Source organism: Oculina patagonica, chromosome 4, assembly GCF_052425735.1.
Source record: "Oculina patagonica isolate OP01 chromosome 4, crgOcupat, whole genome shotgun sequence".
In the NCBI taxonomy this organism is placed as follows: Eukaryota; Metazoa; Cnidaria; class Anthozoa; order Scleractinia; family Oculinidae; genus Oculina; species Oculina patagonica.
This window is the reverse complement of record NC_135761.1, coordinates 22,331,855-22,348,136: the sequence shown is the minus strand read 5'-3', so window position 1 is coordinate 22,348,136 and position 16,282 is coordinate 22,331,855. Positions and strand designations below refer to the sequence as shown.

The following is a 16,282-nucleotide window of genomic DNA, read 5'->3' as shown; positions in this document are numbered from 1 at the left end:
CAAAGAAAGCCATCAACAAGTGATCTTTCACTAGTTGATGCATATGGTATGCGATCCCGTGTTGTATTAAAGGCGAATAAATTAGAGATTTGTAAAAAAAAAAAAACATTAATGACGAGTACAAATGAAAGAATGTCCCAAGTCAACTATCAAAAAATATTATCCAATGATTTATTTTCCCCAAATCCAGTCTTAGAACCACGTTTTGCGTCACGCGATCAGAGCGACTAACAGGTACTAGCGGCTGTTCTGTCGGCTAATAATGCCCGAGGCTGAACATGGATAATTGATTTTGAGTGTCGGCGATTTTTATTGGTCCAGGACACGTGATCATCAAATGCTACGCACGCGTTTCCCTACTGATTGTGTTGATTTTGGGCCAGATTCTTTACTCCCACATTGCCTCTCCCCACCCAGGGTACTACCTTATTGTTACTTATTTTCATGTGAACTTAATTTCTTGAAAATAGAATGGGCATATTTCGCGTGACTTAATTATCGCGATTTTGCCAAAAAATATGTTAAAAGCTTTCAAAATACTTTGAAAACGTTAAAAAAACTTTTTCGCAGGTCTTTAACTTCGCGATGTTTTGAAAATCGCAAAAATTGCGAAAATTAATTCTGGCAAAAAATAAGTAACCAAAAGAAATGGGTATCACATGGTATCAGCATCCTGTTAGGGCACTAAGCTGATTATTAAATAACAATAATAATGATGATGATGATGATGATGATAGTGAGGTATTTTGAATGCATTTAGACTCATAATGTGTTTATAACTATCATGGGTTGTAACAATCATAATTAAATAAAACCTATATAATAACTCTTAGTCAACAGTAAATAAATGGCACGCAATGCATGCAGAAGCGATGACGTTTCACAAGCGGTCTTACATAATTTTGAGGAAATTTGTCATTAACGTCAATAAAAGTAGCAATGAAGCAATGTTAGTGATTGTATTAATAGCAAAGTTAGAATCTGATCATTAGTTATGAATTCACAGTCCAAGGATGCAAATAATACATTTTCTTCGTAGATTCGCTCAATTGAATAGCAGTGATGTTTTAGTTTATATATACCTAAGGCCAGAAAAAGGTACCCCTTTTGGGCGGAGCCTCCCCTTAAAGGCCATTATAGGGAGTACCCCCCTCCCAGGAAATGAATAAAACAATTATCAAATGTAAATGTAAACTGAACTGGAGCAAAGCATCGAGCATTAGCCCTTTGTCAAGCATTAAACCTTTCTCAGAGCACTATTTGCTTTTCACTCCATCAAAGGGCTAACCCTCGAAATGTCAGTTTTTCAAAATTTGCTGCAGTGGCTTTTTTTTTTTTTTACTTTTATCAACTTCCAGTCATAACCATCCAAGTCACTTGCCCGCCAACACAGCACAACACTTCATTTGGAAACTAACACCTTTGTCCTGTTATAAAAAACTGGTAGGTTACCAGCAATATAGTATAAAAACCTGGGGGAGCAGCAACACTCTTAGGGCCTGTTTACATGATTCCGGAATGACTTTCATTCCGGAACGAGTTCATTCCATCCCCATACATTTCTCTGTATCTGTTTACATGATACCGAGACGAAAGTCAAGTCATTCCTGAATGAGTTCATTCCGGTTTTCATTCCGGAATGAAAGTTTCGTTCTGGAATGACATTTCATTCTGGTATCATGTAAACACAGAACGAATTTCGTTCCGAGATGAAGCCGCAACTCGCGAAACCGCATACGGACTGCACAGTTTGAATTCAGAGCGAAAAACGTAAAAGCATTTACTGTTTCGCCCAAAGAAGCAGCTCTATGGTCAAATTACTCGTCAAAATTGCAGATACGGCCATTAATGGGCACAAAAACATGTTTGCGCGAAACATGCGCCATTTTGTTTTGATCTCGCGCGAAAACCACGCACGTGAAAATGCCGTTGGTTGAACCGGTCGACTCTGTCATGTGAATGCAGAACGAACTTCATTCCGGAACGAAACTCGTTCCGGAATGAAAGTCATTCCGGAATCATGTAAACAGGCCCCTAGTCTCTTAATGCTACAGAATGTCTGTCACTGATAAGCCACCTCCCTGGGGGGGGGGGGGGGGGGAGTACCCAAAAAAGTTTTATACGAGGAGGCTCAGCCCTGAGCTCTAACCCTTTACTCTTTTATATTCCATTTTGACAGCAATTGAACCCCTTTTGTATACCTTTTACTGAAAAAAGGTACCTCTTTCAATACCTGAAAGACCTGGCAAAGACTAAGAACAAGACGTTTTCTTGTCATTTTCATGTAGTGCTTAATAAATCAAAAAAATACAGCCATAAATTGCAACTTTTCGAAATATTTTAATTAAAGGCCCTTTTAAAAGTCTAAATGACAGATTTCCATACCCTTTCATATACCTGAACATGTGAAATCCCTTCCCATTTATATACCAGAAGCCTGAAAAAGGTACCCCTTTTGGGCGGAGCCTCGCTTACAGTACCGCTCAAAAGTAAGTTACCACCTCTCGTCTCGTTTCTCGCGAGACGAGAAACTCTTCTTGCGAGACGAGATTCTCGTCTCGCGAGAATCCTGCTCAAGCTTGTGGAATATCGTCCGAGTTTAGCCCACAAGGCCTACGACCTCCTTGACTAAGTATCAGGCAATATTCCGTGCGATTTCGCAGGATAATAATTATTGTTAAATATTTGTAAGGGTTACACAATATATTTTTTGCATTCCGGGTTTTGGTATTCCAGTGTTCCGGCGTTCTGGCTTTTAGTAATAGCCTAATCTAATTGTTAAATATCAGTCATTGTCATATCCAGCCATTTAAGATCACGATGTTTCCACAGCAAAGTCTGAAGTGGAATATGGCTGAAAACAAAGACAGCCCGGTCTATTTGCATATTCTTTTCTTTCACTCTCTTCACTTTCCATCAAAGCAGTTAATGTTTCATTCAAGCGGTCAACTACTTCAGGTACACTCCAATCTGATTCATGAAGGAAACTAAAGTAGTTCTGGAGAACTTTCTTGGAAATTGGATCCTCTGTGAATAATGGATCTAACATCTTCATTTCTGGAAGAAAGCAATGTTCTGCTTTATTAAAAGACCACCCGGTATCCTTGTCTTCCAGATCACCATTTGCAGAATCATTCTGGACACCTTTCTTGGAAATTGGGTCCTCCGTGAATAATGGATCTTCTGCTTCATTGAAAGAACACTCAGTATCTTTGTGTTCCAACACGCCATTTGCAGAATCATATTTTTCTGACAAGGTACGTAGTTGAATGATATACGGGGTAAAAAATGCTGAGATCTGGCTGATGTTGATTGTTGTGCAAAAATTCAGAATGGAAAAGACTTCACAAACTCTGTTTCCCAGTTGTTCTTTGGTCCACATCTTGTCATCTGGGTAATTATTTGCCATGTATAAAACTATGTTTTTCAGTGCATATGAAGAAACAAGGCGATCTTGGCACCTCGAACAGTTTTTCTTTTTCTGAATGTTTGGAATAAAGTACTTTGCGATGCATTTTGCAAGTCTGTAGCACTGGATGCGGCCATTATTTGGTCCATATTTGTTTAATGCTTCACTCTCCTTTACGGACATTGCAAAGCGAACCATGTTTGTAGAATAATCCAAATTCCGATCTGTAGGAAGTATGGCAAACAATTTCATTTCATTATCAAGACAATTTTCCAATAGATAATGCTTATGAACTAAGCGATCAACCTTCTCTGCTAGAGTGGACTTATGAATGGGTGTCCAAAAACAAATGTCAATATCAACAAGAAATCCATCTGAGAGACGATTAAGATGGAACGTTCTTGCTATGCCATGTTCGGCACCATGGCAACTCAATTCAGGTGCATGCAGCTCCCAGCCTTCAGGGATAAAATCCACCATATAGAGAGACCACACACACTTCAATGCTGCCTGAAAGTTTTCTTGTATGTCCTTTGTTTCGTCCTCCATGGCCATATCATTTGCAAGAGCAAGATAAGCTGGGTCACTGTACAATAACGATTCATCTTTCTTGAAAATTATGGGAAAAAGTTTGTCAAAGGTTTTGAAATATGGAAGAACAACAGCAAAGTCAAATTCATCTGCTTTTCCAATTTTTGTGTTCTCAGCCACACTCCCAACTGGTATGACATAACAGTTTTCAAAAACAAGATAGCAAGAATGTAGCTTTTCAGTTGTTTTCCTCATCATTTCAGTCATCTCTTCAAGTATTTCTTTACTCTCATTTCCACTGCCATTTAATTCTGGTTCCATGAAGTGCAGTAAATGACACAGTGGGACATTGTTATCAACAGGCGCAGAGAGATCACTGGCCCAGTGGTCTGGCTCAAAGTCCTCTTCATCATTGGGTGATGGAACGGCATGAGCAATCTGTCCATTTTCATCCTCCAACTCAATTTTCTTTAGGACCTTTCTCCATTATTCATATGGCCAACTAGGTATAACAAAGGTTTTATAGCTTTGTGATGCATTACTTTGTTGATCCTCCATTTTGAAAAAAACAGATTACTGATTTGTTGATTTGTGTTGACCTATCCTGTGACCTAGCTCAATCTCGGGTGATTCGGATTGTAGTGTCCCAAGATGTTGGTTAAAACCGTTGTCCTGCAAATCAAGGGAAAGTGGCCTTTGAGCATGATTTCAGTTAAGAAGACTAGCTGACAACAAAATCTGTAAATACATAGATGGTACTACAGTAGAACCCCGGTAACTCGAACTCTGAAGGGAAACGAAAAATACTTCAAATTAGCAGGGTTTCAAGTTATCGGGGTCGATTAAATATTCAATTTTATCGATTTTTCAGCACCTCAGTACAAAGAACAGTGCAAATTAAACTTATCTCGTCAGAAACTCTCACACGATCATACATTTTTGTGATAAGAGTGGAAAATGACTGTCAGATACGTGATCTATTTGTTGCTCTAAATAAAATCAAATTGCTGTGGTTTTTCGTTTTAGTGTTTAAATCCGATTACACGAGAAGAAGTGCTAATGCGATATCAATGGGCATACATGTACGTGGCAAGCTGCAAGAACCACAATTTCAGTTATCGGGGTAAATTTGACCCAAATTTTGATCAAGGGAAATGAAATTTAGTTTGAGTTACCGGGGTTTTCGAGTTAACCGAGTAAAAATGGCTGAAAAGTGGGTTCAAATCCAAGGGAAATAGAATTTTGTTCGAGTTAACGGGGTTGTTCGAGTTATCCCAGTTCGAGTTACCAGGGTTCTACTGTATTCAACTGGAAAGCAAAGGATATTTTCTCGCAGGTTGAATTTCTGGTAAACCCCATTTTGCTCGGCAGTGGAAGTATTCAGTGTAAAGATTTGGTGGCTCGTTTGGCTCGGCAGTGACTACAGAGCCAAACGAGCCACCAGATTTATCTGTCTTCAAAAATGGCCCTGTATTCTGTAGTAACGCCAAATTTTAGACTGATCCTTAGACGTACATGTAGACCGAGTGTAAAACATTACTTGTGAGTTAAGTTAGAATAATCATGAACATTTTGTGATGCAGCATTTTTCATTTTCAATTTTAAAGTGAAACAAAATATGCTATTTTCATGTTTATGTTTGATATTTTTGGAACATCTTTCTCGCATCCACTTACACAATGTAAGCTCAATAATCAAGAAGAATTTCACACAACTTGTGAAGTTTATTGTGGCTGTTTAATCTGAGAAATAGTATTTTGCCGGAAAATATTTTTTACCTTTAAAGCTAATAATTAATTACAGCATATGAATTTTAATTGTATACTTTTTGCAAGGATAGATTGATTATTTCCGACAATCGGAAACTGATCAAAGCTTTAAACTTTTGAGAGAAACACCCAAGCAGACCAATATACCATCAATAATATTGTCATGATCAATAACTTTCTTGTGTATTATTAAACGCGACGCTTTGCAGCATTGAAAGGAAAAAGAAGGTATGCAACTCATGCTCATTTATTTTAGATCGATCACCAAGATTAATAAACTAACGACAGCAAAATGAAAACAAACTTCGCTGCAAACGGGCTACTTAGCGAAGCTTCAAGAGTTCATATTAAGTTCAGCTCAAAATAAATTGAACAGGAAGAACTCACCGATTTCACTTGGAAGGTATTTTCAATTTCACGCCCACATAACGGGGAAATAACGGTATTGTAAAGCTACGAGCAGGCAAGTTTGAACAGAAACTGAAACCACAATACCGCCGCCATCTTGGATTTCTGTTTTGCTGTGACGTCACCACTTAATAACAATAGGTTGCGAGTTAGATCTGGGCAAGTTCGGGCAAGTTCAGACAAGTACAGCGTCCTCTAAACCCTTCGTGACATACATTTTCCCTCGCAAGAATATTCGATTCTAAACAGCCAATCAGAGACAATGAACAATTAAAAAACACCAATCAACGACGGAATATTTTTCCAGCCATAACGCGCTAGGAATCAAAGTGAATTTCATTTTACTTGTGACTTGTGCCGACTACAATTATGGCCTCTAGTGACTCTAGCAGTTCTGCGGAAATTTTTCTTGAGAAAATCGGCCTTGAAAAATACCGCAGCAGGTTTGAAAGTCAAGGATACAACACAGCTTTCGATCTGTGCCTTATTGAAGAGGAAGACTTGGACCATATAATTATTAGGGACCCAGATGACAGAGCTAAAATCTTAGAAGCGGGTAAGAATATATTTTCTTATTGAAATTTGCCGCATGTCTGTATTGATAAATATTTACGGAACATGGCAAGACGATTTTACGGCGATCGCTTAAAATATTAACGAATCCTCTCACGGAGATTTCACCGATACAACGTATTTGATCTTCCTAAAGGTTAAGAAATAATTTTATCAATTTGAATACCATTTCCGTCTTTAATGTCAAACTGTCATTATAAACAATTCAACTTGTAATGTTGATTTTTTTCCCATTAGCTGCTGTGTTAGACATTGAAGAATGGCTCAAACATCTTGGCCTAACAGAGTACTTGGATCGATTCAGAGCAGAAGGGATCAAGAACGTCAGGGACCTTAAAAACGTCGAATTTACGGAGGAGCTACTCAATTCCTTAGAAATAATGATTCCTGGGCACAGAAAAAGAGTCAAGTGGTCAGGTAATTACAAGAAATTTTATTTTCAATTGCTATTCTAACTGGCTGATTTGTTTACTTGTTTAACTTGCTGTGTTGAAAATGCTTAAATTCAGGTCTATAAATACAGCTTTCAACTCTTAAAAACGAAAAGTCCGATCTTTTAGTCAAACAGCGTTATAAACTCCAGTTATATTTAGTTAATCAAAGCTTAGTCTTTGAACGGCGGGATATGCTTATTTTAACGTTAGCAATGCACCCTGCTTTTTGTTTTTAGATCAGTATTGTGGAGGAAATTGTTTGAATCAAACAACTTTCAAGGGATATTACCCCAGTGACGCTTGATCGAAAACAACTTTCCCGTTTCAGAACAATACATTCAAACGGGGACTCCCCTTTTATAAGCCTCGAAGCTTTTCTAGTCTGTTATGGCTTCAATTTAAACTATCAAACTGTTGTTTATGTAGCACATAAAAGTGTAAGAGTAAAACATTTCAATGCAAAAAGACGCGTGGCCATGTTTCTCTTGTATGTCAGGGTGTCACGCTTCAACGTTTTTCTCAGATATACGGCAGTACACTTTCTCGACTCCAATGGCCGCATTAAACTATATCTTTTTGACGATACGTTAACAGTAACAAACAAAAAAGTTGAAAAGTTTAAATTTTCATTTAAAATCGGGTAGGATAAATTCGCGATTTCGTGTTGACCGCATGTACTCTCATGCGGAGAAAGCTTAACAAAAAAATCATGCTTAAACTAATGTTTGTTGATACACCGTTGTTCTTTTGACTGAAATGCTGTGGCTGTTTGGACTTAGCAGGGTTCTGATTTGAAGCTAAAACAAAGACTTTAGAAGACAAATTTTCTTTGTAACGAAACGATATCAAAGTTGTCGACAAAAGGTTGATAGTTTTGTAAAGAAGCTTGGAGTTAGTTCAACTGTAGCTATGTTTGGATCAGACAGTGAAAGCTGCTAACTGAAATTAAATTTCGTGTGTATGATTTGTTGTATTTACCGTAGTTTTTGTCTTCGACCATATAATATCAGGCAACTAATCACTTTGATAGAAAATTGCGGTCAGTTTTGTGTTATGTACGTTGTGACTGAAACCAGTGTGTCAAATGTCTTTCACATATATCTTTTCTGGGCTTCACTAGTTCAAGTGAAGAAGAAAGTTGCTGGTTACTCGCCTTTATTCGGCTTTATTCCTGAAGATTTCTGTTCCCTTCTATAACACTTGTGTGTTCGAGTTTTACAGTAATTCTAGATTGAACATTTCTGGGTATTAAACTACTGCGCTCATTGCTGCCGATAGTAACACATTGTACTAAATGCTGCCATGCCAATACTGTGTTTGTCCAATTCGAACACAAAAGTCAAAATTGTAAAATGCTAGCTGCAATTAGTTTGAGTTCTCGTTTTGTGCATTATTTTCCTACAACAAAGCTATCGAAGCCTTTTATCGAATTAACTTCGTAACTTTTGATAAGACACTTTATGCTTCCCCGCGTCCTGAAATGTTTTAATATCAGTACAACGAGTGATTCGTCATGTCGAATGCATTGTGACTTCTCTAGCTCACTGAGTATTCTCCGAAATTGTTTACTTTTAGAGATTTTATTGTATATGTTGTTTGTCTAAATAATCGTTATTCTTGTATAAAACAAAGGGTACTTTTTTAAAAAAATCAAACTTTCTTTTTAACGTAATAGTTTGCTCCGATTGTGTTTTTCTCAGTTCATGTTTACTTTTGATGGCTGTATCCATTTTGCATTTTGTTTACGAAGTTCCCTGCAGACAGACTGCAAGGTTAAAATTATTTTTTAATAGTCACATGCAACCTAGAGTGGCATCAGATCAGAACTGTTCTGTTGACAGTAAACCAAAAAGTCTGTGTATTATATTTTTATAATTGAAGCTAGACTAAAATGCTCAGTCCTCATGAATATACAATGCAGTAGACCTTTGCAGTAGACCTTCACCTTTATGTTTTCTTTTATTCACGCCAGCAACATTTCTGAAATGGCACAAAGCAGCAGAGCCTGACACCAGCACAGTGGTCCTTGGTTACTGGGGACAGCCCCCAGATATGGAGGATAACCAGCACCCTTTCCTGTGTGTGCCAGGCTACCTCAAGTCTGACACAGGAGAAAGTATGTATAGAACTATTGGTTTGTTAAATACTCTTTGCAAGAAGTTAGGACTGGGTAGGTTTAGTCAAGGTAATCAGTTACCTGTGAGTAAATTTAATCAAACCTTTCACTCATCTTATCAGTGACCTAATAACAGTCAGTCAGTCAGTCAGTCAGCGTAGACAGACAGACAGACAGACAGACAATCAGCCAGCCAGCCAGCCAGTCAATCAGTCAGTCAGACAGACGGACAGACAGACAATCAGCCAGCCAGCCAGCCAGCCAGCCAGCCAACCACCCAGCCAGCCAGCCAGCCAGCCAGTCAGTCAGTCAGTCAGTCAGTCAGTCAGTCAGTCAGTCAGTCAGAAGTCAGTCAGACAGACAGCCAATCAGCCAGCCAGCCAGCCAGCTAGCCAGTCAGTCAGTCAGTCAGTCAGTCAGTCAGTCAGTCAGTCAGTCAGTCAGTCAGTAAGTCAGTCAGACAGACAGACAATCAGCCAGCCAGCCAGCCAGCCAGCTAGCCAGTCAGTCAGTCAGTCAGTCAGTCAGTCAGTCAGTCAGGTAGACAGACAGACAGACAATCAGCCAGCCAGCCAGCCAGCCAGCCAGTCAGTCAGTCAGTCAGTCAGTCAGTCAATCAGTCAGTCAGTCAGACAGTCAGCCATCACCCAGCCAGCCTGTCAGCCAGCCAGTCAGTCAATCAGACAGTAAGTTAGTTATTCATTTATTTGGCCAGTTAGTCAGTCAGTCAGTCAGTCAGTCAGTCACGGTAAGTCATTCATTCATTTGGCCAGTCAGACAGTCAGTCAGTCAGCCATTTGGCTGGTCAGTCAATCAGAAAGTAAGTTGGTCATTCATTCATTTGGCCAGTCAGACAGTCAGTCAGACACCAGCACAGTGGCAGAGCCTGACACCAGCACAGGGGTCCTTGGTTACTGGGGACAGCCCCCAGATATGGAGGATAACCAGCACCCTTTCCTGTGTGTGCCAGGCTATCTCAAGTCTGACACAGGAGAAAGTATGTATAGAACTATTGGTTTGTTAAATACTCTTTGCAAGAAGTTAGGACTGGGTAGGTTTAGTCAAGGTAATCAGTTACCTGTGAGTAAATTTAATCAAACCTTTCACTCATCTTATCAGTGACCTAATAACAGTCAGTCAGTCAGTCAGGTAGACAGACAGACAGACAGACAGACAGACAGACAGACAGACAGACAGAAGACAAAAGCAGCCAGCCAGCCAGCCTCACTCATCGTCAGTGTCAGTCAGTGTGTCAGAGTGCAGCAGCAGCGGCTCACAGTCAGTCGTCAGTCAGTCAGTCTGTCAGTCAGTCAGTCAGTCAGTAGGAGAAGAAGAAATCAGCCAGCCAGCCAGCCAGTCAGTCAGTCAGTCAATCAGTCAGTCAGTCAGACAGTCAGCCATCACCCAGCCAGCCTGTCAGCCAGCCAGTTAGTCAATCAGACAGTAAGTTAGTTATTCATTTATTTGGCCAGTCAGTCAGTCAGTCAGTCAGTCAGTCAGTCAGTCACGGTAAGTCATTCATTCATTTGGCCAGTCAGACAGTCAGTCAGTCAGCCATTTAGCTGGTCAGTCAATCAGAAAGTAAGTTGGTCATTCATTCATTTGGCCAGTCAGACAGTCAGTCAGTCAGTCAGTCAGTCAGCCATTTGGCTGGTCAGTCAATCAGAAAGTAAGTTGGTCATTCATTCATTCATTTGGCCAGTCAGACAGTCAGTCAGTCAGTCAGTCAGTCAGTCAAACAGTCAAACAGTCAGTCAGTCATTTAAATGGTCAGTCAATCAGACAGTAAGATAGTCATTAATTCAGTTGGCTAACCTTCGTCTTTGCTAACTCCTGCCTCTGTTTTTTTTTCAGACGCCCGCTCTTCAGAGCTCATCCATTTCATCGTGGATTCGGGCAGCGACGTAGTGACTGCATCTGAAAAAATAATTGCCGACTTGCAGTTAGAATATATCCGCGACGTCGAGAGTAGAGGGGCGCACTCAGCCGCAGATAGGTCCCTCTACAGGGGAGTCATAAAACTTGGCTCAGAAGAGTTTGCCGTGGAGGTGGGTGATGAACATGAGTCAACGTGGTTTTTGTTACCGTAAACTATGGGTCGAACTTTTGATATATATTTTTCGTACACTGCACTGATTGACTGTGCGAGTAAATCGTAAAGAGACACAAATTTAAAGAAAATGCGACACCCATTTTTACATATCTTATAAGCGGTGCTTCTTTGATCCTTCGGATATCTGTATTATTCCGTTGAAAACTAGTATATATTTTAGATATTTTGCCACAACTGAAATGAGAAATATAACAATTCTTCTGGGGCCTCAGTGAAGAACACCATAAAACGATTTAGCGCCTTTATTTTCAGCAAAACAACTCAATTTTCTCCAAAAAAATGTGCACATTGCACTGACTGGATCGGATGATTTTCCATTTTCAGTAAGCAATATGGGCTGTAAGGGTTCCTCATGCCCAGTGCTTAAAAAAATTCGCCGCCTTGGGCTCCCTTGGATTTCCCTTGGGCTCCAAGGAACTTTTCATCCCAGATCCAAGAAGAAAAAGCACTGGGCTCAGCTGCGACTTCAAAGCGAAGCCTTCAGGTCCAAGGGACCACTAAGGGGCCAAACAAGTTTAGTTTCAACCTTGTCTTGCAACGAGATAAAAATTTTGACCGAAATGATTGATGTGTAATTCTGCAATGACGACTAATCGTTGTTTCTCGTTGTTGTTTTTTGTCGTCAGGTTATGCCCGAGGCGGTTTCCTCAGTCGGTAACGTGGTGATGCGAAAGTTCAAGCACTACATCACTGAGACGTTGCATCGCTGGCTGAAAGACGACAAACCAGAGGAAGAAACAAAATAATATTAAGATGCGACGTAAAATTTAATAGCGTCACTTTCAGCATCGAATTTTTAATATAGTTGTATATATTTTTGTATATATTTTCAAGAGGAATACAAATGAATTTTTAATTTCAAAATGTATTTAAAATGTTTTTTAAAGTTATAGTTATTTTTGAAAAGGAATCGGATAAATTATATTCTTTTTATATGGAGGTCTGTTCGGTCAAATGGTCAAGTAGTAAAATGTAAATTGTTCGGTTTACTTTTTGTCAATTTTCCCTGTCAAGAGACATTTTTCTCAAAAACATACAGGGAACACATAGTAGCGAGCTTAGAGAGCGACTTAAAATTATTAAATTAAGTAACAATTAATTAATTTTAATGAATGAATAAAAAGAGTTATAAAAAGCGCATACAAATTTACGACATTTACAATGTTATAATTTATTCCACAAGTTATTTTATTTATGTTGATAAATAAAGTTTCAGTTCTAGTCTTGGTATTGTTCGTTTGTGTCTTATTCTTAAACAATACTATTGCGGTTTGGTGCTTATGAATTCGCTGCGGGAGGGGTGGGAGGGTAGGACTTTAGTTATGCATCCAGAATTCCTTGCGAGTGTGTCGGTCACCTGATCTATTTCCCGCGCTTTTCGACACGTGAGTCTGCTGATCGTGTTTGAAGCGAAGAAAAAAAATGTCTGCTCCTTCGACACCGAGAGGAAGAAAGCGCTCTAGAGCAAGCCCTCCGCGTAAGTAATTCACTGTTATCCTCATCTTGCAAGTTTGATTTACACATCTTTCAGACTCTTGGGTCGTACATTCGCTAAAGCATTTCTATACGCGAAAAATGAAGGTCATAACAATGACATTATATACTTTGTATGAGTTTCCGATGTGATGTACTGGAAGGTTGTTTTGTGATTCGAGCAAATCTTTAAGTTTTAAAATAAAAATTAAAAACCAAAAAAATAGTGATTTTTTTGATCATTGTGAAACGTCATCGCCTCTGCATGCATTCATGCGTGCCTTATACGTATATTATTAGAACGTTGAGGCTGAGATTTGCCCCAAAATTTAAGAAAATGTAAGAATTTGGAAGAATTTGTAATGACTCTCTTCATCCTTGGATAATCCCTTGGATAGATTACTTCCTTCAGGGGCCCTGCAAAAGTTAATAAATGTAAGATGTAGATATTGCTACGCATCTTGTGTCCTCAGGGAAAAAGTCCCAACGCCACTGCCTGCCTTTTGCACTCTAGCATTCGTGTTTTCTCCGAATCCCTTACTCCTTGGGATTTCTTCTAACCCAGTGAAGGTTTTCAAGTGCTTCTGGAATCTGTATAGCTCTGTTTGTTCGTCGCTTAGCGGAACATTGAATTCTTCTTTGTGGATCACCGCGGTATTTCCCGCCGGAAGGGAACTCGGGTATGTTTTGGGTGGATATGTGCCGTCCGGGTCTCCAAATTAGCACCCTGTTTGAGAAAGAATTTGCATTCAAAATGATACCCCGTTCTAGGTATTTTGGGGGAGTACCCCACGGGGGTACATCTTGCTCTTGAAGCCTTGCCTGTGGCTGCAAGAAAGCACGACACCGAAACTCTGATTGTCTTATTCAGGAGAGCAGAGCTAGCATCACTATATGCCATATCTAGCAGTTGAACTGTTGAAACAATCTCCTCAAGATTACAATAAATGTAAAGAGCTTGAACAATTACACCACGTGCACTTTCCTGTACTCTCTGCTGTCTGCTCGTCTGTCGGTTTCTAGCACTTTCTAGACAGTTTCAATTAGATAACTCGCGGCTTAACCAGGCACAGTCTATAGTTTGTTTTGAAGTGAGACACCACTTAATGCTCGCCTGGTTGATTCGCTTTCTCTGCTAGAACGTTTATTCAGGTCGCTACGATTTCCCAAAAAAAAACCCCCGCATCCCGTGCCCAAATTTGTATTTTTGTAGGCAGGAATGCACACAAGATGCGTCCTGTCCAGCGATGTTCGTAACTGTTTGATCGGCCTGTCAGACATCAGGTCCATCTGAAATATCTAGGATAAATTAAAGACAAGTCTCAAAAATATATATTTAAATATGAGTAATATGCAAAATCTTTGTTATTGATTGTGATTGTTTGAATTCATTTAACATCGAGGAGAACTGAAAATAGCGAGCGGTTACTATGGTGCAGCAACGTAAGGACTGGAAACTAGTATACGTGGCACTGAGCTTCGGTCGCTTCGAGCTAGGTTTAATTGACTAAGACTACAACATTTAGCGGATTTAAACAGCTTACAGAACTGAAGAGGCATGCCGATAGAGTCAAACTTACTTAGAAGCGAAAATGGAGCGACGAAAAACGGCGAACTTATGAATTAACGGCCTTCGAAAGTCAAGAAGCTATCGAGGTGAGCATCGCATAATTTTTTCAAGTTTGTTGACATTAGGTTAAGGTGGCTCGTACCAGTTTTCTGGTTTTTGACTGTGCGACCTTTGAAAGAAAATGGCCAAAAATCAATTAAAGATCGTAACAAAATTTTTGTATGATTAAATTACCCATTGTGGTCATTGTGTTGTTGATCCAAAATGTATCAATTATGACGTCATCAGTGGTTACCATGGCAACGATGGCCAATGATTATTAGGACCCTTTTTCAGCTTCCGGTGCTTAGATCTTGAAACCTAACTCGCTGACCCCCATTTTTAAAAAATTCTCGTGATAACTTTTGGCAGCTGAAAAGGAAACTGTATAATAATTTTAGAAAAATTCTACGAAGCGGATTTTTTGCAAGTGCAAGAAACAGCAATTTGTAAGTAATTAAAAATTCCTTTCGTAGAATTTTTTTAGATTTTTTCTAACCCCAAAAAAATGCAAAAAATAGGGGTTATCGGGTTGGTTTTCTTGCTAAAGCCTTCGCGAATTCGATAATTCCCACGCGCGTTTCCACGCACTTCAAAATTTGATTTTATATGTTTGGCATTTACTCATGCTCAGTTCTGACTACCGCTGATCTTTGCAGGCACATACTCGCGCAACACGCATGGACTTCCCCTCGCTTTGTCTGCGAAACTTTTCAGCTCAGGATTTCATGGGATTTAGCCAGTTTCAGTTGGCGCCAGTTGTGCCTCTTTGGTCTTACTTTTAAGTATTTCTTTGTCTGAATAATCATGTGTTTGACAGCGAACTCAAATAAGCTGAAACAAAAAAAGTGGAATTGGCTCATGATCTCCGACAAGATCGATCGTTGCACATGCGAATTTGCTTTTGTAACTCGAGCAGTGAGATCCAAAAACATTTTGACTGACGAACATTAAGGGTGCGTTTCTTTGGGAAAAATCCAAATCCGGATTCTTGATCCAAAAACGGATTTTGCGTTTCTTTACCTATATCCGAAAATGGATTAATCTTGGATCAATGATCTGAAGAATCCACACTTCGAGTGGATACATCAGATCATATCTGAATCCGGATTTTTAGGATTCATGATCCGTGCGTTTCTTTGGGAAAGGATTCGAAAAAAATACCTTGGCCCAGCGGTCTTTGCTGTGAAAATACAGGTTCGCTCTTTGTAAACACTGCCATACGGAAAGTTTTAGGCGGTTATTTCGATCAAAATACAAAACTATTTCACGATAAAAGGAAACGGTAGCTTCAGATAGGTATGTAGTATCATTTTAAACGGGATACAGGTTTTCTAGAACAACCACTGTGTGCCTACGGAAGTTGTATCCTTTTGAAAATGTCACGAGTGAAATTTGCACTGATCATTTCGCAATCATTTTCGCTCTCAGATGCTTTCTCGCCACATTGTGCTTAATGCTAAAGAAGATCTACTTCGACGTGTGGTTTTTGTAAAGGATTTTGTATGCTTAAATTATTTTAGCTAGGATACGTTCGACGAAAAATAAATTTGTGCTGATATTTTATGTTCTGTGCGAAATGTTTACGGGGTTGTCATGGCAAAAAATCCGTTTTCGGATTCTTCGTTTCTTTGGGGGCAAAGTATCCGTGTGATCTGAGATCAATGATCCAATTTTGGATTTTTCCAAAGAAACGCACCCTAAGTTTACTTAAAATGATCTTGTTGAAACACATTCAGTTGAACGCGGATTTTTTCTTAAATTGAAGAAAAGCAACCTCGCACTGGGCCGCCATGTTTGTTTTCCTTTTCAAATCTCGCACGTGACTCGTGGGTATGAAGCGTGAC

At 39.4% G+C, this 16,282-nt stretch overlaps 2 protein-coding genes and 1 long non-coding RNA gene across 3 annotated transcripts; 1 reads left to right on the top strand and 2 right to left on the bottom strand.

Moving 5' to 3' along the window:
• Positions 1-2,316: 2,316 nt before the first annotated feature.
• On the bottom strand, positions 2,317-4,582 carry LOC144651733 (uncharacterized). The gene has a single exon (XM_078511702.1). It carries the CDS (start codon positions 4,259-4,261, stop codon positions 2,816-2,818), a length of 1,446 nt encoding a protein of 481 aa, XP_078367828.1. The 5' UTR covers positions 4,262-4,582; the 3' UTR covers positions 2,317-2,815.
• A 1,786-nt stretch (positions 4,583-6,368) lies between these two features.
• On the top strand, positions 6,369-12,583 carry LOC144651840 (uncharacterized). The gene is made up of 5 exons (XM_078511870.1): positions 6,369-6,673; positions 6,928-7,107; positions 9,097-9,240; positions 11,095-11,288; positions 11,980-12,583. Exons 1-5 carry the CDS (start codon positions 6,487-6,489, stop codon positions 12,097-12,099), a joined length of 825 nt encoding a protein of 274 aa, XP_078367996.1. The 5' UTR covers positions 6,369-6,486; the 3' UTR covers positions 12,100-12,583.
• A 7-nt stretch (positions 12,584-12,590) lies between these two features.
• Positions 12,591-14,596, bottom strand: LOC144652019 (uncharacterized). The gene is made up of 2 exons (XR_013570427.1): positions 14,407-14,596; positions 12,591-14,125 (listed from the first exon to the last, which is right to left on the bottom strand). It is a non-coding gene; the product is annotated as an uncharacterized LOC144652019 (long non-coding RNA).
• Between the last annotated feature and the right edge of the window lie 1,686 nt (positions 14,597-16,282).

Bases quoted from the DNA above. Each gene is read 5' to 3' on its own strand.
- LOC144651733 (XM_078511702.1), bottom strand. From the start codon at position 4,261: ATGGAACCAGAATTAAATGGCAGTGGAAATGAGAGTAAAGAAATACTT.
- LOC144651840 (XM_078511870.1), top strand. From the start codon at position 6,487: ATGGCCTCTAGTGACTCTAGCAGTTCTGCGGAAATTTTTCTTGAGAAA. The intron at 6,674-6,927 runs GTAAGAATATAT...TTTTCCCATTAG, and splicing joins AGCTAAAATCTTAGAAGCGG to CTGCTGTGTTAGACATTGAA. The intron at 7,108-9,096 runs GTAATTACAAGA...TATTCACGCCAG, and splicing joins AAAAAGAGTCAAGTGGTCAG to CAACATTTCTGAAATGGCAC.